This window comes from Emydura macquarii, unplaced genomic scaffold, assembly GCF_026122565.2.
Source record: "Emydura macquarii macquarii isolate MOO-44397 ecotype Brisbane River unplaced genomic scaffold, CSIRO-AGI_Emac_v2 contig_2846, whole genome shotgun sequence".
Classification (NCBI taxonomy): Eukaryota; Metazoa; Chordata; order Testudines; family Chelidae; genus Emydura; species Emydura macquarii.
The window spans coordinates 3,781,468-3,807,134 of record NW_027132983.1 but is presented as its reverse complement, the minus strand read 5'-3'; the positions used below and the strand labels follow the sequence as shown (position 1 = coordinate 3,807,134).

General features: G+C 36.2%; 2 protein-coding genes across 2 annotated transcripts in view; one reads left to right on the top strand and one right to left on the bottom strand.

Annotated features, from left to right (window-relative positions):
• The window catches only part of CENPP (centromere protein P), a 280,800-nt gene that overhangs the window by 157,740 nt on the left and 97,393 nt on the right, over positions 1–25,667 (top strand). The gene's annotated exons all lie outside the window — the stretch shown is intronic.
• Positions 2,324–25,667, bottom strand: part of ECM2 (extracellular matrix protein 2) — a 43,397-nt gene continuing 20,053 nt past the window's right edge. The window contains exons 3-10 of the mRNA XM_067568158.1: positions 19,012–19,200; positions 17,279–17,884; positions 16,782–16,897; positions 12,664–12,799; positions 10,985–11,142; positions 8,291–8,430; positions 5,347–5,673; positions 2,324–4,230 (exon numbers count right to left, since the gene is read on the bottom strand). Of these exons, the coding sequence (XP_067424259.1) occupies positions 4,017–4,230; positions 5,347–5,673; positions 8,291–8,430; positions 10,985–11,142; positions 12,664–12,799; positions 16,782–16,897; positions 17,279–17,884; positions 19,012–19,200 (1,886 nt within the window). The 3' untranslated portion in view covers positions 2,324–4,016. The remainder of the gene's footprint in view (positions 4,231–5,346; positions 5,674–8,290; positions 8,431–10,984; positions 11,143–12,663; positions 12,800–16,781; positions 16,898–17,278; positions 17,885–19,011; positions 19,201–25,667) is intronic.

Sequence of the window (25,667 nt, the reverse complement as noted above, 5' to 3'; positions counted from 1 at the left end):
TTCACTTCTGATAGGTCATTGCAACTGGCAATGGGGAGCCTTCCTCCCCAGCCCTTCAGCAGCAGTGAGACTCGCTGCCCAGGCCCAGCCCAGCAGCAGCAAGGAGACTCATTGCCTGGCCCAGCTCAGCCATTGACTTAATAGGGCCAGGATTTTACCTGAGGGCTCAATGAGCCAACGTCCAACTGTTAATAACACTGGCTAGCAGACCACTGCCCACATAACATAAATTATATGCAGCACCTTGTAAAGAGTGGTGCAATGGCTAATTTCCCCTATTGTCCAAGAGGCATTGTGTCTTAAGTAGGCACAAGTAGCTAGGTTTTCAAACGTTTTTAGGTATCTAAAGAGGCAGATAGGCATCTAATGGGATTTTCAAAAGCATCTAAGCAAGTTTAGGTGCCTGGGAGTTAGCTGCCTCACCTACTTAGGCACTTTTGAAAATCCCAGTAGGCACCTATCTGCATATTTAAACGCCTACATGTTTTTGAAAATCTGACCAAGTATCTCTAGGAGCTCCCTTTGGGGAATGGTGGTACTCTGTGCCATTCTCTGCTACAGGCCTTTCAGGCACAGTTTTGCTTAGTTGGGATGAGAAGTAAAACCCTTCAGTAGACGTTTATTACTGATAGCCTATAACAGGCACAGGGACACAAATAATATTGATTAAAAATTAGAGAATTCAAAGAATGATTCAAGTGAATTGTTAATTTTCTTACATAATGTTTTGAGCATTAAAAGATGGACAGCAAAGAGTGTACTTGATTATTCGAGATGCAGAACTGTGATTTTGACCATTTTCTCCTGAGTGGCAATGGCATTTTGGAGATATTGGTAGTAGATAATTGGGATAAAGTGTTTTAAAGTAATCCTTGTGTGCAGTAATCCACACACAACCAAAAAATAGACATGATGCTGACAATGCATGTTGTTCCTTGAATACCAGGATGCAAGTAAGCCATTTCAGTGGCTGTTCTTACGATGTCTGCATAGCTTAGCTACTTCTAAAAGGTTGAAAACATTTATGCCACTATCTATGACTTCTGACAGCTTCTACAAAATCATGCAAAGAACGCCGGAGGATTTGAGAAAACTCTCACCCCACTAGCTAGAGTGGGGTTTTGGTGGGGCCAGAAGCAATGAATATTCTCCATGGAGTCAGGGAGGAAGAGATCTCAACTGGGAGCAGCTGAAGTAGAGTTTACATGCCCCCTCTCCTTTCCTGTTCCCCAATATCTGAGAAGCTTTTTCCCTTCTACAAAAAGTATATGTAGTTCTGCTCATGTTTTATTTTATGATGATGATGTTCAGCCATATTTCACAGTCGTTACATGTTAGAACTAAGAATGCGCTTATTATTTAATTTCCCTCAATAATGTAGCTGGTGTTGGGTAATACAGAGAAAAATCTTGAGGAAGGAGTAAGTCTAACCTGCCCACACTCAACACACATTGAAGTATTTAGAGGAATCAGAGAGGCAGTCCTTAGTCATTAATACTTCAGGGTTCAATTCTGTTCCTATTTAAGTCAGTGGGAATTTTGCCATTGATGATGTCCTTTATGAAAATGTTATTTAAAAAAAATTATCTACAATATTTCTAGTGGTATCTACTAATTTCCTTTCTACGGTTGGTGTCTGTATTAGAAGGAGTTGCCCATGCCGAGCATGCTTCCTAAAAGGTTTAATTAGAATAGAAAAAAATAGGCAGTTATGAAAATTTAGTTTATAAGGTACTGCTCCCTTTCTCTCCTAGCAGAATATGTAAGAAAATGCATGAATGTACCTAAGGAACTTGTTACCACCTAAAATGATCAAATATTTCAAAAGCCTTTTCATAATTTATAGTAATTCACACCTTTAAAATTCTTGTTTGTGGACCCAGCCCTATTAAATGAGATTTTCCATGCATTGTTTTGCTTAAAGTTATTTTAACAATACAAAAAGCTATGTGATACAGAGGGTTGTTTTTCTGGAACTTCTCCCTTGGGCAGATTTGTATTCTGAATGGTTTTTTTTTACAGCTGCATTTCTAGCGAGAACTTCTCAATGGTGCTGATTAGTCTGTTTTTCTTTTAACACTTGACTAGCAGTGTTTTGGTTTTTAAGTTTTTTAATGTGCTTTCTCTTAAGTCTAGATCTTGTTTAACAATATGTAGTCATTCTCTCCGAACAAGTTACATTAAAAACAAATCTCTTAAAATGTAATTTGAGTCATTTACACAATGTTCCATGGACAAAAAGAAGTATTAGATACTATTGAGAAAAATAAAGGATTCAATGTGTAGAAATTCACAAATATTTTAATTATTAAATAAAGCTGAGAAAAGTAGAATATTGTATAAAAAAAGTTAACCTGTCTGTATGTCATATCTGTATGACCATACCTAACCAAGCAAAATAACCATAGCAGTCTTTTTTTTTTTTTTTTTAACAAAAAGGCCACATACCACACCAATTTTAACAAGCAATGCATTATATATAATTTGATTCGTATTCAGGCAGAATATAACTGTGCCACATGTATAGTCATTTAATTTTATACGAGAAGAATTAGAGGTAAATTAACAGGATTCTGTCCTTTATACACTATGGGTTTTTTTCACTTTAGAGAAAACAGAGTAATCTGCCTTTTATATGTGCAGTACATATGCTGTACATAATAGCTATTGATATTAAGTTTAAAAACAAAAGATCTTGGTCCTGGACTATCTGTTTATGTGTGAATCCTATACTTTTGTACATTAATTTACATAGTTAATTGGCAGTAAATTTTCATAATAGATGTGGGAAATAATATCCATATGTTCATCTGCACCACCAGATCCCATTGCAGAATTATTTCAACTCCAGAAGAAGGGCTAAAAACCTGGATGTGGACATGTCACTTCAGACTCTTTTGTGTGCTGCCTCTACAACATGGAGGCCTTTTTTAAAGGGCAACACTTGAATTAACCTGTTCCATCTTCTCTTTCATTGGTTCAGAAGAAGAAAAGATGATTCAGGATTATCACTTTATCTGGTAGAACAGAGTGGCAGTTTCTTATAGAGCCCCTCAGAGGAAAGGTCAGTAGATTATTGAAAATAATTATCTGGAAAATAAAAGATATCAGTCTTTTATAATCATTCCCTACTGTGATTCTACTCTCATGAGCAATTCTTACAGAATTTAAGAAGGATGAAACAATGGGTTCTATAGAAATTACTCTTTGAAAGAAAAAAAAAACCCTAGGAAACTTAAGAGGGGTTTTTGGACCATTCTAAATAAAGAATATAAATATATATGAGCTGTGTGTTCTTATTATTACATTATACAGTATCATAAGGTTGAGCATGGTAACCTCTCTGTCTGTAAACATGGATAAACATGGTGACTAGCACATAGGTAAAAATACGTTACAGAAATTATTTAGAAACAGGGTTGGTTCAGTTCTTTTGCAGTGTTAGCATGAAACACTTCACTGTTCCATCTACAGAACCTAAGGATCTAGACATGTTAAATAACTTGTTGACTGTATAAGATTTAAAAGGTTTCCTTCCTCCAATTCCAAGGCAATTTAGCACTATAACACTTTTGGCAATTATCATTTTTTTAACACCATTGGGTTTTTTTAAAGCAATTTGTTTATTTTATTCTACGTCAATGTATATGCAAATAAAGGCTTGTTAGGTTTCTGTTTGGTTTGCTTTTTTTTTCTTTTTAAAGTTAATATTCCAGTTTTAATTTGTTTTAAATCCATTCAATCAGGCTGTACATAAAAAAGTGTCTTATTAAATGGCACATTTTTGCATGTGCATATGTATGTTTAACAGCATAAACTAAACAAATCAAGCAGTCTTTAGATGATACACTAATACATCAACTGACACCTTTAGGGAAATAATAGTGTATGATGATCATGGTTACAGTGTTGAGACGTCTTTTAACTAGGAGATCAACTGATCTGTGTATCTGATGGAGAATAAATAATTTCATTCAGGTAAGAAAATTTGTGATGAAAATACATGGTGTTTTTATTTATTTGACCTTTTGTGGTTTCAGAACAACACTGGAATAGGATCTTATGCATGAAAATGCATATGGTGAAAGCTCTCTTGTATTGATATAATTGTTTTCAAGATGAAGATGTTCCAAACGTGAATCTTCAACCTCCTCTTCATCATCATCGCTGTCATCATCAACATTGTCATCATTAACAATAGATTTACAGATGCGTTCTGGAGGGACTGTTCTGTGAAATCATAAGATAAATTTTGGCTTAGTTACTAAAGAGTACCAAGAAGTTCCTTCCATACAAGTTATTCATTTTAGAGATGCTGACTACCAAGTTTTTTTGAAAAAGGTTTGGACTTGATCAGCAATTAAAAATAGTTATAAATTACCCCCCAAAGATAGTTATTAATTTTTATTTTTAGTTCTATACTGTGGTGGTAGTCCATTAATTACTGACTATATTCATAGATATATGCTAATTGAAGGGTCACGTAGACATTTATAATTGGTATATTTCAAAAATGAGTTTGTCACTGATGTTCCTTTGTAACTCAGTTTGAATGTTTTTTTTTTGCATTATCATCTCTTAAAAAATTACTTACCTTTTATTAAAAAATGATTGGAATACATCAGGTACTAGATAAACTGCTGTCTTAACAATATGGACAAGATTCTTGGACCATCATGAAGCTGCTTTGCGCTGCTCAGGCAATACAAACCAGCTGAAAAAATGCCCTAATGGAGCACCTGAGGATTCCCCTGGCAAAAATGACAGAAAGCTGGTGTGGGGACTTTGAGGTCACCTGTTCTCCTGCTGCATAGAGAGTGTGACAGGGCTGGAGGGGATGTTTCTGGAAAGTGCTATACTCCGGTGATCTTTGGTTGCATAAGTAGGAGTCTACTCCAGACAGCATAAATTAGACCAGCCCTTGGACTGCTCCAAGTTATGTCAGCAGCTAGGTTGGGCCTCGGTCAGCCCTAGGATCAGAAAAACAGAAAGGTGACGTAGAGCCACCTTTTCCCCTGCTTTCCTCTGCTGTGGCGAGCAGAGCACAGCTGTAGCTGGGGATTTGACCCCAAATCTTTAAGAAACTGAGTACTTGGAGAGTACTGGTACTCAGCATTGTACACTTTTTAAAAACAGTGATGAGAGATTTAAATCACACTTCTTTTTTGTATATGGTTTTTGAAAATATTGTAATAGAGAATTAATGATTCAGTCCCTTCTAGCAATATTTAAAATGTATGGTTGGTGGAAAATGATGAGTAGGAAGTTAATAGATTTTAAAATATAGTGCACTATATATTTAATCCTTTTAATATTATCAGTTAACACAGCAGAATTTGTAAATACCGTATTTTGTTGTTGTTCAGCCTCAGAAAGCTTAATGCTTTCATTTCTGTGATTCCAAATGGTACAAACTTTAATTCATTGTGATCCAAAAATAACTCTCTCAAAGAGCGATAAGCTCCATAGAATGACACTGGATCTATTCCATCATTGTTAAGTTTGTTAAAAGAAAGGTAGAGGTATTCCAGCCCTGGCTTCATGTGACCAAACACGTATCCTGGAATTCTCTCAATCTGGTTTCCTATAAGTACTAGGTGCAGTAAAGATTTTGGCAGATAGGAGGGAACGTGATATAATTTATTGTAAGAAAGATCAATAGATTCCAAATTCCTGTATTAAAGGAAACAAAAAGGGACATGTAAATGATACAGAATACTATATAGTTTACATTGCACTCCATACAAAATAACATTCAGTTGCTGGCAAGAACTCCAGCTGATTAATTATGGGAAAATATTTTTTCTGTGAGAGAGAGGTTATTGTTAATAAAAGGGAATTCATCTTATTGAATATGGGCAGAGACATAATTATCTCTGAAAAAAAGATCAGAGTAGCAAAAAATGTAAATCATAACTTCATTCAGGAGATATTCCTATGCTTTTGTTGTGATGGGGGGAAAATTTGTAGTAATATGAGCACAGCGATAGAAAATCCAAGGGACTGATTTGTGCTTGATAAGCATATAAGTTTTGCAATAGTATCTTACATTAGAAAACATCATTTTTTCTTTACTGTTAACAGCTCTTTTCCATGGCTGTTATCCAGATGGTTTGCATTTCTTACCACTATTGCTCACTGGCAAGGTGGCATTAAAATGGGTGTGATCGAGCAACCCTTATACATGTGTGTAGTCCCATTTGCTTCACTTAATTCACTTTCCCATTGACGCTGACATCGTCTGATTTTAAATCAGACTTCAGTGGGACTGCTTATATGAATAAGTGCTGCAGTATCAGACCAAGGTACCTGAACATAAGCATGTTTTCTTCAAAAAGTAAATATCACCCAATTATTGGTATATCTTCCATGTATTGTCATGAACCTGTCTGTTAACTCTGAGTCTTCTTGTGATTTCTGTTTCTTTTTGAAAGTAAGGTAGGGGTGCAGGTGAACAGCAAATAGTAATCCAGCTTCAGATAGATCTTTATTGGCATGGATCAAGAGAGCCTGGTTCTGGGATAATAGTATAATTGCTTTGGATTAAGGTAGTCCTCTAAGTAAATGCCCCACTATCTGTGGGATTTCCTGTGGATCTTGGAAAGCCCTTGCAAGCAAGTGGTCCATAACCCCCGTGACCTTCCTCCAAACCATTCCCCACAGTAGGCAGAACATTTCAGTAATTCCTTGAATATGAACTCATAGACTTTTGGGGCTGTTTTTTCCTTCCATCTATGAGATGTAGAGTATTTCTCTGTAATATACGGTTTATTTTGTTATTACTGGTATTCATTTTGAACTCTGAACAAAACTTAGTCCTTAGTCTTGAGATCAGGGTGGATAAAAATTGATGATTTTTAAAATTTAAATTGGAATTTTTTATTCCTATTAAATATAGGTTTATTTTTTAAAATAAATCTATTTAAAATTAAATTTGAAATTGACAACCTATGTTAATACTGAAATTTACTTAAAGTATGAAGAAAAGCTCTGTGTAGCTCTAAAGCTTGTCTTTAACAAAACAGAAGTTGGTTCAATAAAAGATATTTCACTTTGTCTCTCTATAAGCTATTAAAATCATTTAAATTAAATTAAACAATATTGAGCAGTTAAGTTTGCTGCCAAGTTTAAAGAAAGTCAAATCACTGAACTGGTAGAAGTGACTGGCTAAGCATCCGGACTCAGAGTTTGTTGAAGTATTAAAGCTTTTGACAGCAGTATCCTCTTCTGCAGGTGGAGAGAGAATATTTTCTTCATTTCAGTTTCTTCAACTAGTTCAGTTCAATGACCAATTTATTCAAAGTTAATAAGCCAATTGACTGTTAAAAAATCTTGTTTTTCTCTTCCAATCTATGAATAAAAACTAGATGTGAGAGTATGAGATCTACTAGTTCTAAAATCTTGAAGGATTTAGTGACCAGATCGGTTCAATTCATTATCTACATCTAACATTGTCTTTGTTTAATAAATCAGTTAGTTTTAAATGCAAAAAAATTTTGGTAAATGTTTTTGTCTTATGTATCCTTTGCTTTTAAGATAGTTTTATTTAATTAAGAAAAGTAAAATGCTTTTTTTTTTTTTTGCATTTTAATTGAATTTGAACTTCTATTCAAAGAGAACTTGACGCAAATCACAAGTACAAAATTAATCAATGTCCATTAAATAAAAAATGCATTATTTGCCATTTTCTAGCATAATGACAAATATTAAAATTAAGAACCTAAATAAATATAAGATAATCTATCTAAATGTGTATTCTCCTGGTTGGCCAAAAAAAGCACCTAATTTAGTTTAAAGCTATATTTACTTGAAAATCAACATATTTTAATGGTTACCAACCAATGAGAATCAATATTTCTTTAGAAAAATATCTAACAAGTACAAATGCAAAACATGATTAAAATAGAGTATTAAAAAACAAGGTTTCCTGATTGCTGATTTAAATCTGATTAAAATTGATGATTTAAATAGTTTTGATTCAAATCAACCCACCCTGCTTGAGATTTAATGAAATGTTAGCTTGGTTTGTGAGTAGAATTGATGCATAATATCACAACGTTATTTTAAAACGGATATTGTATATTACATAAATTGTGTTAAATTATAATTGGATGGAAAGGTAATTGAATTTGCTAACATTAGGATGATATTATCATGGTATCTATGGATTTTTAAGAGCTTAGATTTTGTTTGAGATAAGAGGAGCCTTATTACACAGTACAAATATTACTTTCACAGCTAGGTTTACTAGTAGTACTGGATAACAAAAAAATCTTAAATTGGTACTTACTCTTGATTGATCCAAGCCATAGGTGCTATCCTACTCTCTTCTAAATTGTTGTGTTTCAGGACAATGATGTTAATATTTCTGGTATGGTTAAAGCAAATTTCTGAAATTTCTTCAATTTGATTATTTTCCAGATATAGTTCCTACAAGTATATTTGAAAAAGAAAATTTGAAGACCAATATTTACATTTTTCCTGTTGTGATTTAAAAAGTTAATTTTTAAACATCATTAGCATCTCATGGTAAAACCACCATTTTCCAGATACCAAAATAATTACCTGAATATGTCTGCATAACAAACCAATTAATAGTAATGGTGTATGGCTTGACTTGGGGAAAAAACATATTTCAAAATGTAATATACTTTTCATTTGTGGAAACATAAGTTACTTTAAAAGACAGATTAATAGAATAAATATTTTTAAACATCTTTGCATCTTGCCTGCAGTTGCATAGTGAGTGCATGGCTGTACTGAATGCTAAGACAGTTGCAACAAAATTCATGTTTTCTGGACATAAAAGATGGGTTTGCCAAAAGAAAATAAAAATATTTATTTACTTTTTGGCCTGAAAAACTATCTGTTGTTGCAATCAGTCATATTAACAGTCCTGTGTTATTAACATTTCATTTTAATAGTGCAGCTGCAAGATATGATTGTACCTGAGTGCAAGGAAAAACATGAATAACTTTTCATGGTATACAAAATTTAATAGTGATGTTTGTTCATACAGTGCCTCAATTATACACACGTTTTACAAAACACTTATTTTACCAAACACTCATCATTTTCTGCTCTGAAAATCTTACAGTATAGGAGAGGCATGACAAACCTGCAATAAGAATGAGGCAATAGTTGAGGTATGTGAACAGAGCTGGCCAAAATGTAGGATTTCCAGTACAAAGGAAATTTCACTATTTTGAAATATGCTTTTGCTCTGAATTGGATGATTTTAAATTTTTCAAAATTTTCCTCGACCTGGAAATCCCCTTCTCCTGCCAAAAAAATCATTTTGGAATTATCAGCACATTGTATTACCAAAACAGAATATGGTCCCTTGAACTTTGACAGCTGCTGAATGAAAATGACACTCTTGTCAGTTTCACTACTGCTGCTGTTGAGTTCTGTGAAATATTTTGGCTTCTACAAAGTGACATTTTCCAATTAAACTCTGTTTCATTTAAAAGTTTATGACCAGCTCTGTATGAGAGGGAGTGGAAAACAGCACTAATGAGGAAATTAGTGCAAAGAGATCTCAGGGGAAAAGTGGGATTGAATGAGTAGAGAAAAGGAGCTTTGTAGTCCTTAAATTGGAGGCTATAATTATTATTGGTTCTTTTAATATTAAATGTCGACTGAATGTTTAGCTTAAAGCGACAAGAATAAATGACAGCATGAAAAAAGGGATTAAGACAAATTAAAGATGAAGTAGGAATGAAGGAATAAGGGAAACAGAGAAAGTGGGAGATGAGAACAGTAACGTACAGTAGCCTAAAACAAGTTTGTAGGCAGTATTTGGAAAGGCAGGCAATGTTTAGGAAAGTTTATTCAGGATGGGGAAAATGGAAACAAATGGAAAGGAGTAAGGAGATAAAAGTAAGAGAAACAAAGGAGTAGGGGATGAGGTAAGTGGAAAAAGATAGGGCTTAGAGAGCAGGCTATGAAATGAGTAGCAGATAGTAAGAGAGAGACCAGGGAGGCAAAGACTGGGGTGAAGGAGGAGAGGTGGTGTAGAGACAGAGGATGAAAGGGAAGAGGAAATCTCTTGCTGGGTACTGTCAGTTTTACTTTTTTTTTTAAGTCAAGATGCTGGGTGGAGAGTGCTGGAAAGAAGGTCTGTTTGAGGAGATGGTCAATTGTAGGGAATAATCAGTGAGGGAGGAGAAGTAAAAGTTGTTTAGAAAGAAAAACGGTAGAACTAAAGGAAAAGAAAATGAATTTAAGATTCAAGAAACTAGAATAATTGTGAGCCTTTTCCAGTGCAGCTGAGAAGCATGAGAATAGGCAGAAATAGTGAATGCAAGTGGAGTCCATGGAGTCTGCAGAGAGAGAAAAGAAGTAGCTGAGAGCTGCATAAAAATCAGAAGGGTCAATAGGGAGGCTACAAAAAAGATTAATTGTAGTTGTGTAAATTAAATGCTATTTAGTAGACTGCAAGGAAGAAGTGATCCCGGTTAGGTCAATTTTTACTTTGTCTTGTATGTTCTTCAGTTTTAAGTATATGTCGCTGTGCCCAGAGATTCACATGGATGCCCACGTGTGGTGGAATTTGTATAGGACACAATGAGGTCACAGATTCTGTGACTTTCCAGGACTTCTGGGGCAGGGCTCCAGCCTTGGGGCTGCTGCCAAACAGCTGATTAACGCCCAGCTCACTGAAGCGATGCAGCTTCGTTTTCTCCCTCTCCCTTAGGGTATTTTTAGTAAAAGTCAGGGACCAGGTCACAGCTTCCGTGAATTTTTATTTCCCGCGACCTGTTTCTGACTTTTACTAAAAATATCCATGACAGAATCTTAAACTTAAATAGAAATAAATAAGTAAATTTCTGGCAATAATGACTTTGCAACCAATGACAATATCTCTTGAAGCAAATTATTAAGATGTAAAAACATCATCTTTGTTTTACAGTGGTAGTGGAGTACACACAAAAGAAGAAAAGGAACACATCTGGAAAAATAAACATTTTGGATTTTTTACCTCAATAGATGTGGGAAGACCTTGTGGGATAGTTCTAAATTTATTTCTCCCAAGGCGCAAATAAGATAGGCTTTTCAAAGGATGGAAAGCTAAAGGACTGACATTTGCTTCACTAAGTTTATTGCCTTCTAATTCTAGGGTCACCAAGTTCTTTAATTCTGTAGAAAATAAAATAATTGATAAATTTCATTAAAGTAATAGTAGAATCTCAGACCCTGTTAAAACATGAGATATGTGTTAACAATTTTTAATATTACTAATATCCATTCAAAAGAAAGGGAAAATATCACATTTGCCAGAATGGGCCTTAGCATAATAAACAATTTTATACTCCCATTCATAGGTTGTAAAATTAGTTTTATTTTCAGTCACTTGAAAAAATTTCAAACAATTCACTGTGCCATGTTCAAAAACAGATAGATGTCACTGTACTGTAAATATAGTTTAATTATGAAAAATGCACCTGAAATGTATTGATAATATAAAGTGTATTACAATACATTATGTAACTTTTTTATTGTCCTCCAGGAGAGCTGTGCAATATCCAGCATAGGATTATTGTTTTTAATATTGTACTTCTTCCAGAATGGGAAGGTAAGGCTGGTGCAGTGAGCTAATGGTAGGCACAGCTCCTTAGTAAATCAAGACCCCAATGTTTGGCAGAGGAGGGTGCATGGAGCAATATATTGGTGCTGATATTCTGCTCAGATACCCTAAGATCTGTAGGATTCTCCTACAGCTCTCCAGTCATTCATGTTTGCACCCTTTGTAGGTTCACAGGTCCCTCCCCCATCTCAGTGGACCATGTGTGGAAAACTCCTCTGTATCTCCCTTCCTAGAGAGTGGATAATGTAGATCTTGATCTTCCAAATATATCTCAGAAGAACTAAATGCTGACAACTATACGTAAACAAAAATGATTATTTCAGGACAAAAAGTTCTTCATTCTCAATTATAAAATATTAAAGTTCATAAACAACAATGTTGAATAATTTGATTTAATCTGTCTTCTATTTTCTTTGTGCATGGAGGTAAAAATCTGTTCTCTGCCCCATGAGCATGAAAATAATACATACTGTTTCCGCCGTACAAAACAGAGTAATATTGGGATGTAGGGGTACATGCTCCTTATGTACTGCACAGTGCTGTTTCCCAAGGAGATGCGAGCATTAGCACAGACTTCGCTGGGAAAAGCACTGACATTCCTCACAATTACAAGAGAATTCAGATTTTAAAAACTCAAATTTCATGCAGATTTTCTAGCTTTTGTTGCCATAGAGACATCTGCAAAAACACATCTATTTATCATTCTAATGATTCCATTTCTGTTATTTAACACAGTATCTTTGGCTCCTACAGAAACAGAAGACACTAGAATCTTGAAGTAGTATGCTGCCTTGATTGGCATTGACCAACAAAAATACATTTAGATCCTGACCCAATAAAGATGTGTGTAAACTTGTGTGTGCTTAACTTTACTCATGTGTGTAAAGTTCAGCATATGTCTTTGCAGGATCTAAGTTACTCACATCTAACTTTAATTTTTTCCCTCTACAATGGCAGATGAAAATGGATCTGAAATTCTCCACATTTTGCTTAATATGCAAGATCTCAAAATTCTATTCTTCATTTTGAGTTTCAAATCTCTTTCATTAGATCAATATTCACTTCTTAAATACCTTGTAAACTGTCTTCATCAATAGCATGGAGATGGTTTTCATTTATTTTAAGTTCTTCTAAAGTTGATGGTAATTCAGGAGGAATATGTATTAGTGCATTTCCATCCATATACAAACGTTTTAACTTTTTCAGGCTCTTAATTGGAGGGGGAAAATCAGAATTCAGTTAACAAAATGTAAAATTATATTGTCAAATAACCTAAAATTGTAATTGCCATTTAGATAAACATGTTAATTTTGCTGCAGATGCTGCTGTTGGTTGTATTTATGTAAATTTAGGACTCATAAAAAGCACTAGGTTAATAAACTGGAGACTTGAGTCTTATATCCACCGAATAGCTAGAGCACTGTTGTGGAGTATCCAGTGTATGGGTAAGAAAACAGTTCTTTCTCTAAGTACATTCAACCATTGGCCTGTCTGTATAAACTGCTAACAAGTGTGTCAGTTGTGATGGTATGTTTTGTAATGTAGGACATCTGTCACCTAAGAACTGGACTCAGCTCATCAGCCTCTTTCATGTGGACCATCCAGCCACCATCCCTGCCATACTGGACCACACTTCTGTTACTAATCCTTGACTCATCCAATCTTACATTTACCTCACTTATCCTTTTAATAGTATTTAGGAATTCCAAGATATTACAGACTTTTATAGTATTTTCATGTTATGTGCTTAGTCTACAGTAGTCGATGTTTTTCAATAAATAGCTTCTATGGCTTATGGTCTAATATAGTTCAGTAGATTTTTTGGCTTTGGTGTAGAGGCACATAGCCTTTTCACAGGTTGAGAGTTAAAATTATAAATAAGTTGTAAAGCATCAGTGTTCTGTTTCATATGGTTTGAAGAAGAGCTCTGTGTGTAAGCTTAAAAACTGGTCTCTTTCACCAACAGAAGTTGGTCCAATAAAAGATCCATCCATATGGTCTCTCATTGTCTCAAGATCATCCATATTGTCTGTCATGCTGTGGGCATGTCAATACTACAGCCCTAAGTCAACGTATGTTAGGTCAACTTACAGCCACCACAGTACTATGGTGGCTGATGTTTACACTATCCTCCTTCTGTCAGTGCACATCTTCACCAGGAGCACTTCCACCGACTACAGAGGGGCAGTGTGGAGGATTGAGAGTCAGGGCTCTCAGCTCCGCACAGCTTCCTGCCGGGAACACAACTGGGCTGCCCTCCCTCTCCCTCACTCTTGTTCAGCTGCCCAGTGGGGAGCTTGGGGAAGCCAGGCTCTAGCTGCCCAGCTTTCTGGTCACTTTCCTGAAATTGACAAGACAGTTGATGTAAGTACTGCAGTGTTTACACAGAAGCTGCATGGACCTAACTACACCAACATAAGCCTTACGCCTTGTGGAGCTGGAGTTATGATGTTGTTGTAGTAGGATACTTACATCAGTGGGACAAGGCTGTAGTGTGTACACTGACATAATTAGGTAAACATAAAATGCCTTATGTCCACCTAACTGCGTAGTGTAGACCAGGCATGTGCATATCAGTTGGATAAACTATATGGCCTCCAAAGATTACATAAGCATGATCAGAAAGTCTCTGGTACCTCTATGTGAGGTAGCGATTATCCTGGCTAACATTGGACATTGTCTCATCAGTAATCCTGTGGAACTAAGGGGTAAAAGGCACCTTCATGCAAAAGAGTAAACATGGCAGTAAACATTTCAATAGTTGGGGGGAATTTTCCACTGAGAGGACATAGAAGGGGGCACAATTTTAAATTAGCTTTTTTTTTAGCTATAACTCGTTCCTTTTTTTTTTTCTTTAGTCAAATAAAAATATGGAAAAAAAAGTGGTAGTATGTTTTTAGATGTTTGTATATGCTTTATAGAATACAAGTACAAATAAAAATTTATATCTTTTAATAAAATGTAATTTAAAAAAAATAATCTCATAGAATAAAATGGGGGAAAATGTAACTCTGACCTACTTTGTTTCACCCAACAGTCAAAATTCTACAACAGAGCCATCAGTGCAGTTGTGAGGGGTGTCAGGCCACAGTTCAGTAGGGCATATAAAACAATGGGACTATTTATGTACTTAAGTGCTTCATTGGATTGAGGCCAAAGTCAGATTCCAAATGCTTTTTGTGACTACAGCTTACTATCAGAAGATTTTAATTATGGACAATCAGCACAGTATTATATTAATAATTCTGATACATGCGTATTGCTAATTAAATAAGTAACATAGATATTTAGTCTTTTGCAAAGTTAGTCTTGGAGGACTTCAAAGGCCCATTACTCCATGTAAATTATAAAGAAAATTCTACTTACTGGCAGTTCTGCTTGGGTGTCATGTGTTCTGTATTTTTCTTCCCTAATATTTTGTTACCTAGATAGTTTGTATGAGAACAGGATCTTTTTTAATAGTTCACCGACTCCTGATACTTTATTTTCCAACTTGAAGTTATAATCTGTTTTTATATACTGGATTGCTTCCCATGGAAATGATTGTGGGGGTCACAAGGAGAAGAGTCTGACTTGAGGTGGGAAAAACTTAAGAGAAGCAGATGAAAATGCTGTTATGCAAAAAATATCAGGAAAAAAAAGATTCTTACAATTTTCTGGAATAACAGCTGTTTTTTAAATAACTGAAATGCTTGGAAGTTTTTTACTGAAGCTATTGAAAAGTAAGCCTCCAGTTGATTTGGTTGATGTTGTTTTTAATACATTCCATTTGATAAACTGTGTGTTCAGAGTATTAATGTTTTTGCAGACAAAAATGTAGGTTTATACTTTGTTTTTTATTCAGTAAAAACAAGCAAAACCATGTTCTCAAATTCATTTGTACTAATGGAACAGTGGCATTAATGTTTTTATTAGGTTACCATAGATCTTAAATTACTATCATTACAAAACCATCTTTAGGAGCACAAAAGCATTAGTGTTGGAGAGCTAATGTGATAAGAGAAATCATAAATTAATGTACGGTGGATGGGCCTGAAGTTCTGAGGGCATTGATAGTGGAATCTAGGTTATTGGCTAGAAATCCAGCTTGGGTAGGTATTTGGCATTTATGAGCTATTCGATGGCCTCTGTAAAATGAGCTGATGGTCACCATCCAGGTCCTAACACAGGTGTCCTTATAACTGCTTGATCCTGCAATGTGCTGAGCATTCTGGCCCTTATCCAACAAAACACTTAAGCATGTGCCTTAATTTAAGCCTATAAGTAGTCCCATTGTCAGCAATGGCATTGATCATGTGCTTAAAGTTTTCTTTTGTATTGCTTGGGTAAGTAGCAACAATTACAAATTTATATCTAGGTTTGATGGAGCATATCATATCTGAGGTGTCCTCTCTCTTCTTTCGCTGGGGGCCTGACGGACATTCACCAGCTCACTGCTGCAGCAATGTGCTGGCTATCAAATTTGTGCTTAAAGTTAAACACATACTTAAGTAGATTGCTAAACTGGAACTAGAGGGGTCAGCACCTTTCAAGAAGAAGCCCCATAAAGAAAAACACCACACTATCTGATGTCAATTCTGGCACCGTTGTTAGTAGGCTAGTAGCTGATCAAGTATTAAAGAAAGAACATTAAAAGTGATAATTTCAGGTTAGACAGTGAGGCACACTGGTGCGGTAACTGTTGAGGAACAATGACATTGACCAGGGTATGTTTTTCTACATATATAGAACTTCACTGTGCAGGACTGTTAAGGCGGCAGCACCCTTCAAAAACTTTCCTTTCTATACTTCTTTTCTTTCAAAGAGAGTCCAAGTACCATGAGGCTTTTGAAAAGGATATAAGAAGCACTTTATGATCATGAAAAATCTATTTTTAAAAATCTCAAAACTGAAACTGGTAAAATATCAGGAAAATACTAATAATGTAATTGTTCAGTAAATAATTTGTTCAGTGAATAGTATTCAACCAACTATATAACTTGCTGAAAACTGCAAATATGAAAAATTTGATTACTCATATATTCATTACATCGGGGTGGATTCCGAGCTAGTACAAATTGTTATAGCTCCATTGACTCCAGTGGCGCTACAACAATTTACACCAGCTGATAATCTGGTTACATACTATAGGGCAGATCTATTTCAAGCACAAATCAGTGATAGGGAAGTCAGAAAGATTATGCTTGCTTACTTTGAATGCTTGTGGACCTATGTCTGGAGAAGTAATATTATTTTTACTAAGATCAAGCCTTTCCAAATTAGGGATCCCATTGAATGCTTCATCTGGAATGGAAGTGATGGTATTCCCTAGGACAGATAAGTAAAAAAAAAAATATCTTAGTAATGTGTTGCAACTCATATGGTCTGATTCAGGTAACTAGGTGATGTACAAGTAAAATGTATTTATGGAAATAAAGTCAACTATGTATCTCTTTGTGTCTCTACACTAGTAGCATCTACATTTTAATAAGCAAATTAGATGTAGCAACATAACTTGTTACTACATTAATTTGTTGCCTGTTTGTCAGGCTTAGTTGTAAAATGCTTTTAAATCTCTTTCTGTGGTAAAAAAACTAGTAGTATAAAGCATTTTATGTTATAATTGGTTAACATTAAAGTTGTGAGTTTTGGAGAGGGCTAAATTTTAATTGGTGAAGAAAATAATATAAAGCAAACTTATTTTCTTACCTTCAAGCTCTAAGCTTGTTAGCTCTGGATCGATAATTGGTGGTATTTGTGTAAGGTTGGCATTAATGCAGTTTACTATGGTGTCAGAGATCGAACATCCAGTTGGCAAAGGAGGAATCTCTGCATGCGGAACAGGAATTGGGAATTGAGAGGGCATTCTGAAAACATCACCTCGTAAAATATCTTCATCTTCATCCTCTTCCTCTTCGTCCTCTTCTGTTTCTTGCTCTTTTCTTTCTTGCTCTAGACGTTTGTTTTCCTTTTTTTTTTCTTCTTCTTTCTTTTCAATTTGTAGCTCTTCCTCTTCATATGCTCTTCTTTTTTCTTCCTCTCGCTTGTTTATTTCCTCCTCTTCATTCTGACTGGCTTCATAATCATGTCTTTTTTTCTCCTTCTGACCTTTCTTTTCTTTTCTCTTCCTGTTCCCATCTTTCTTTTTGCGAATTTCCTTTTCTCTTCCTTCAAGTTCTTCCCCCTCTCTTCTAAGTATCTCATCCATTTCAGCCTGGGTACGCAGTGATTGCAGTAGCATTGGGTCTCTTAGGTCATTGGGCTCTGGAGAATCACCAGAAATTTCAGGTGTGTCATCCAGTGAAATATTTAGTACTAAATATGGGGGTGACCATGGTAATGAAAATGAAGAAAAAAGAAAATAGTTAGTATAAGAGGAAATGAAAATGAAGTTAGTGCTAGTAACCATTATTCCCTCCAAACATTACAAATATTCCAATTATAGAAGAAATAAATTCACATTGAGAATGTGACTTTAAATAATGGAAAATGTCTTTCTTACTTATAATCTTATAATATACATTTATTACACTGAAATGTTGAATAATGTTTCTTTCATGGTTCTTCTTGATGTATGTTTACTATAAAAATGATTCATGTGTCAGTATATAATATCTTTAAGAGGGGACGATAATATTACAATCATTATGCAAATCCAGCAACTGATGAATTTTATTGAACACAGCTGGTCAGGGAAGAATCCAGATTTTATGTGAGTATGACGATCAATGCTTAAGCCTTTACAGCAACTTCCACATAAAATTGTTATTTGTATTCTTACTTGGTAAAGATGTTAAAATGGTAAATAGGAATGCATCAAAGCAGTTCTAAAAGAATTTGAATGTAGGCTTGATTTGGTAGTACATTGTTTAACATTTTTAAAGGAGTAAAGTTTATGCTTTTATTTCATTAGCTAAAAAAAGCATAGGGATCATAGTGAAGAGAGGAGAAAACAGAAAAGGGAAAAAATTAAATAGAAAATATGGGGCCGGATCCTTTTTGCATTACAAGCATAGCATATTTCCATTTGCTTGAGAGAGAGCAGCATAGGGTTTTTTAATATGGAACAATTTTTATTGATTCTATAAAAATATAGCTAGCTAGCTGCTGTTATTACATAGTTTGGAACTTTTCTACTTTCTATATTTTAAAAAAATGTTTGTTTCATTGATTCCAAAGCCAGAAGGGACCATTTTGTTCATCTAGTCTGAACATTTGTTAACACAGGCCATAGAGCTTCCCCAAAATAATTCCTAGAACATATTTTTTAAAAAGCAGTTAAATATGTATAATAAAATTGCATAAATCATTACTTGTATTGTATAGATTATATCATTTCCACTTATTTCAAACAAAGATTAAATAAAGGCTAGTTTTAAAATAGTAAAAATAACAAATAGAAAATTAAGTGATGGATAAGAAGATAGTATGGTGTACTGTACCAATATCAGAGCAAACTGGGCAGCACTCTCCTTCAGGTACCACAGTTTTGTGACATGTCAGAGGAAGACATGTAGTTTCATCACAAATCACTTTTCCTTTTGAACAAAGACAAGTAATGCAAGGTTTGGGGGACCACACAGCTTTATCATACATAATCATCCCATTAGCTGTACAGTGCCCTTTCTTTCCTAATAAAAGAAAAAGGAAGATCAAAAGCAAGAGGTTAATTAAATAATAATTCTTTGATAGCTTAAACTGAAATAGACATTATACAGTTTCATTGTATAGACTTTTGATATACATTATGTATAGTCATGCTAGTAGTGAATTGGTTGGGAAAGCCAGAGAATATGGCTAATGTTAAGAGCAAATGTTTCATTTTACTGGATCTTCACTAGACTCAGTTCAGCTTATTAATGTTTCAGGTATTAAATGCTTTTCTTGTTCTTAACCTGGAAGTGAATGAATGATTTGTCTGTAGAATCTATTTATAGAGGAGAGCCTTAGTTTGGTGCTTGTGTACAGTATGAAGGAGGATCTTTTATATGTGTGTATTGATCTTGTCTGTAAAAATTGCACCAGACATTTTTGATATAATGGGAATATTTCAAATATATAGGTAAAATACTTCAGCTTACGGTTTCACTCTGGATATGTGAGTCCTCAACAGTTGTTAATGAACTGAAGGTAACATAAAACATTTCTTTTTTGTATATATTTCTAAAGCACCCATCACCATATTCTCTAGGAAGTAAGGGCATCATAATGACAGTCACAAACCTTACCGCCTTGTGTGCAAGACACATTTCTTTGAGCTTGTATGCTGTAACATAAACACATAGTAACAGGTATATTGCTATTTAAAAAAACAAAATTACACACTTCCAAACCATGACACTCTACTGCACATGCTTCTGCCTCTGGGGAAAGGATGAGAAAACAAACATGTGACAGATGTGTAGTCATGTTGCTTAATGCATGACTGGAAAGTGCTCAGTGTCTACTACCATTATGAGCACAAATCCTTGCCAATTGAAGTGAAAAGAACAATGGCTATTAACAACAGCGGGCTCAGGATTTAGGCTTAAGTGAGTTTAGTGTTTATTAAAACATGTCAGATTGATAGCTGCAAACAAAAATCCTCTGTTTAAAGAATGCTTTAAAAATGGGCAGAATCTATATAAGCAACTCTCACATTGCCCTGCCACTGTACCTCAATCCTGACTGGTAGGGTGGAAGATGGGATGGTACAGTTAATTATCCATGACCTCTTCAATCTTTGGCCTCACTGCTTTGACTGATTACAGAGGGGATAATTAGTGTCAATTCTGATGGTGGCTTTTACGATGTGTACATCTCGTGGGAACTGCTTACAGTTTCTATTCTCCATCCTTTCCTTGTCAGAGAATCTTTATACAGAGGCATTCCCTATCTGTCCCTGCCACTGAGGGTGGAGTGACATGCTGTTCAAAATGGTGTCTTCCATGTGATGTGACCTCATGTGCATCATGCATGCAAGGTCACACTGGTCAGGGTAGGCCTACACTGTTCCTGGAAGTACTGGAAGGTCAGGTATTTTGGGGTTGTGGCAGTGGCACACCCTATCCTCCAAGCAGCACACATAGCATACTCAATGTCTTCCTTTGCAACAGAATTTTCACAGGATTTTTAACTAAATATCTTTGTTTCTTCAGTGGCTTTGAGGTTTTTCTTCTCAAAACAGTTAAAATTTAAAAAAATCTTTTAGGTTTCTGAGGAGGGTTTGAAAGACAGTACCTCTCCTCCTCTCTTCCCCCCTCAGAAATGTCAGACAGAGACAGCAGGCCAAAGTGAAATCCAACTCCTAGACAGTGTGTGGGCAAGGTCCACCTCAGGATGGTTAAGCAGACTACATGGAAGCTCCCTTTGTTGAGACCAGGCCAGAATCTGTGTCATGGAAATGGGGTTAAGTTTTTTGCAAAGCCCCCTGACTCTTCCCCAAACATGAGATCCCTATTCCCACAGTTTGCAAAGAAGGAAAGTTTGACTGCAGCCTCCTAAATCTTGGAGAAAGGCAAGGGTCCCCCACTTAGCAACCAGCAGGAAGAAATTCAGGCTCCCAGCCAGCAGGTAGGTAAAGTCTGTGCTGAGAAAGCCACAAAGTATCCCCTCTTCCCATAAGCTGTTTTATCTACACGGCTTCATCTGCCATGAAGAGTGCAAACTTTCTGGTACCAATAAGCCACTTGTCTCCAATGGTTCTGGCTCACTACTCATTCTCTGTGTCAATCCACAAACAGCCCAGACCAAGCAGCGGAGGAGTATAGGACAGGGGTTCTCAAACTGGGGGTCGTGACCACTCGAGGTCACGAGGTTATTATGAAGGGATCGTGAGTTGTCAGCCTCAGTGCATGCCAGTAAGGGTGGCATGGTATGGGGAAGGTCATCACTTTTTTGGAGGGGGTCGTCACAGCGTCAAATATTTTCAAAGGGGGTCCCAGCAAAAAAAAGTTTGAGAACCCCTGCTATAGGATGAAGTGATTCAGATCCTCCTTCCTGAGAGATGGACCTATCTCTACTTCCCATCCAGCTTCTCTAGGTCCCTCAGGAGTCATAATGGACACATGCTAGGAGTCATGCCTAGTCTCCTGCCTTTCAATCTCCCTGATAATGTAGTCTCCCCCTCAAAGGACCCCTTCCATCTTTCTCTTAGGAGTTTGGCCCAGGGGACAAGTGAAGGATATTGCTCACAATCAACAATAAAAGAGAATGCAAAAAGTCTTAAAAACTCTTGTAAGAGAGTCTCCTCTCTAGATCCTCTAAAAAGAAAGATACATCTCTAAAGTTGAGATTTTGATCGCAATATCTCAGACACTTCACCAGGCTTCAAAGAATAACATATAAATGGGAGCTTAACTTCATAGGTGCTTATGCTTTTAGAAAATACAAAACAAAAAAATCCCCAAAATCTCAGAGACCTTAAGCCTTGCAAAATTGTGTAAGAGCTGAGTAATTCTTCCTCATTTGGTTTATGAGTAGGTGATTAAGGCGGAGTAGAGATTCCCTTAAATGTGCTATTTTTATCTAAAGACAACAAAGTCTTCATTTTTCTGCCTAAGGTTAAGCCTTCTGTGGCCTCCTTGTTAAAGGGCATAGTCATACCAGCTGAAGGAGTCTTTCTGCAAACCCATACACAGGAGAATAAGATAAACACTCAGACTGAACTTTGTATATAGTAGTCTCAACCCTTTGAGCATTAGCTACAGTCTCTTATTGTAGAGATCTATACTCAACCATGAGCAGATGCCCAAAAACACACACGCAAAAATACAACACACCCACACACACACAAAATAAAATTCTTCATCCAGCCCCATAGCTGTTCTTTTTTGTGTGTGTGTTTCCCAGGTCTAGACAAATTACCCCTTCCTCTGAGGACATGCTTCAGGATAGGCCTTTATCTGGGAGTGAAGCACATCAGAAAATAGGTGCATGAGATAATCAGGGGAAAATATTCAATAAAACTTGCTCATTGTCCCAGGGACAAGTTTATTGTTAGTCCAAAGTAAATTAAAATAAATCAACACTATCACCAAGACTCTTCATAACATCAGAAGATGAAGGGTACAGTAGTCCATATCTTACATGTTGGAAGTATAGAACCAGTTCCACAGAGAGACTGATATTCTGGAAAGGGCACAATATTGTTTGTAGTACAAAGAGAAATAAAGGTATAGATTTCATATCTCCTCAACAAGTTCATAAGGAGATCAATATTCCAAGTGGAAATACTGAAATCCATCATTACAGTATTATCTTCCCAAAACTTCAGAACATGAAAATAAATCTTCTGGAGATAGGATCAGGTAGACTCACCCAAAGGTACTTGATTTTTTTCTGCTACAAGAGGCATTTTCTCTACAGAGTACTCCTTTTTGGACTCATAATGTTTACATGAATATTCACTAATACCATAATGTTTACATGAATATTCACTAATACCATATATGTCCACCAATGTCTGATAACTTCTCATGATGTTAGACAGGGCCCAACAGCCTTTGCAAAAACCTTGAGAAACATGGCTTTGAACAAACAAGTGGAAAAGCCAATTACAGTCCACACAGAACTCTAGCATTTTAATTATCATCCAAAACTATCTTTGTTTCAGAAGTGAGACAGAAGAAGATAGGGTCTGATTCCCCATATATTTGTCCTAAAATGAGCTCTCTGAACTAATTTTTCTCCTATGTAGCTACCTGGCACAATTCTCGGTTTACTTCCTGTCAGCAGTTGCAGCAAATCAGCATGCAAAGATCTTGTTCCAGAACCAGTACTAGCATCTCTTGGTAAATTCATTCTTAATGTTATAAAAACTACTTAATGTTGAGTCCAGAGAAACTGGTAATCTGTTTAGATGCTGGACCTCATATAGTAGGAATATAACTGAACTGCTGCAGGGATCATCTTTTTGTCCTGAGTTTATACAGCATCTAGCATGATGAGGCCCTGATCCATGAGTAGGGATCCTAGACACTTCAGTAATACAATAAATAATAATATGATTAGGGGGTAGATGTGGCCCAGAGAGGAATATAAGCTGTCCCATGCTATGGACTATCAACCTCACACCTCCATTTCCAGCAGGTGTTTCTTCAGAAGCATGATGTGTATATAACTGCTAAGAAAGCAGAAAACCTTCAGCACTGTTTAGAGAAGTAGCCTTGATCATGCCCTGGGTAGATGCACTTGATTTATTCCTTGGAGCCTTACATCAAGAAGGAAAGTCAGGGTTAACTAACTCAACAAGACATTCTTAGAACCTAGGGAACACAGTCTGTATCACTTAGTCTTCAGTGCACCGCAGGCCACGTTGGAAGCCTGTTGATTAATCTGTTTGCATCCAAGTCTAGATGGAAAGCCAAAAGAGGTACTGTGTAAGGAAGACACACTCAAAAGCAGTGTCTGTGGTCCCCTATTTCAGAAGTGGATTAAAAATCCTTCTTTATGCCTTTTCTTTCTCAGCCACTTGAGAGTAAAAATGGTAAAGAAGATTGTGAAATAACAGGCCATAGTTGTTATAATCACCTTCACATTAATCCTCTGATCTTGTTTCTCAGACCTGATTTAGATGAAACTGGAACATCCTCTCAAAGTCCACACATGCACACAAAACACAGTGCAAGAAGGACCTATCCTGGACCAATACCTAATGCTACCTTACCCCTCATCTGGGAAGTTGAGAGAGAGAGGAACTACAGTCGCTCATTCTAAGAAGAGTGATAAACACTCTCCAGGAATCTGAGGAAATTCACAAATGAGCACTTGAGGTGAAGGTGTTGGCATTATAAGGGATACACATCAGGGCAAAGTCAACTGAAGCAAAAGACATTCAGCTGCTTTCACAATATGCACTGATCGGGTAGCTCAAGATCAGTACTTTTGGAAAGAGCAGTTAGTGATTACAGGCATGCTGCACCATAAGAAACCCATGAGAATCTCTCATCATCATCATATAAGATTCCTGAGGACTACCAGTCTGCTGAACAGTCCTCTGGCAATATGCAGCTTCTTGTCATAAGCTTGATTTGTGAGTTAATGAAGCCATCTTTCAGCTTCACAGTAGGTAGGTCTCTTCCTCTTCTCATTGAAAGTATCTAATCTACTCACCACCCTTCTTGTCTAAGGGGATTTTGGAGCATGACATACTCTCAGTGTAACTTCAGTTACACATTCTATCAGTGTGGTAGTTCTGTGAACTAACCTCGCCTCTATGAACTAACCTGACCTACATCCCCAAAGCCATGATCTTCCTCATATTAGGAAGTGGTATTGTTGCTCTTCTGTTTGAATCCAAATATCCTCATTAGAAAAGCACACATTGGATGTGAACAGAGCCTACATAGGAATAAGGTGTATATAACACAGGCATTCAAAGTCTCAGGTACAGCTCCTCTCTTTACTTTACACTCTGTAAAGAGAACAGTGATTTTGTGAGTTGAGAGATTACACACATCATATGAGAAAGACTGTAAGGTTATTACAGGGCCTTCCATCCACACTTTCTCAATGGCTGTAGAATCTTGCTGATAAACTATTTTTAGCAGGGTGGTAAAGGAACAGGGTGCCCCTGTAACCCTTACATTTCCTATTCATTTCTTCATGGGTAAATTAAATCCTCCTCCCTTCCTAGGGATGACCTACTGTTTCCTAAATCCCATCGTGGAGGCTGTCTGATGTGGAGGGGACCAAGAAAGGGAAAAATTCTATCACAGCGTGAATTTTAATTCTAGGACCCTCCATGGAGCTGAGGTACTTGGGAAAAAAATAGGAAGTTCTTGAAACAATTATCTCTAATTTCTTCTCTGTTGTTTTCTGAAAAGGCCTGCATTAGTATAAGCCTTTATTCACTTGCACGCTAGTCAGCTCAAACCATGCTAGCAGAAGAGGAAATTATCTGGGGCCAAATGATATTTGATTTCAAACCCTTTCTCATTCCACCTAGCTATCCATAATACAGCTGTTAGTTAGATACTCATTGTGAAGATCTTGACTGCGGATTTCTATGCACTCTGCAATGGACCTTTATATTTTTTTCATACACTTTCCAAAAGAAACTGAAAGCACAGTACTCTTGCCCCTAAATAAAATAAAAAGCTAGCAGCTGCAAAGTAGT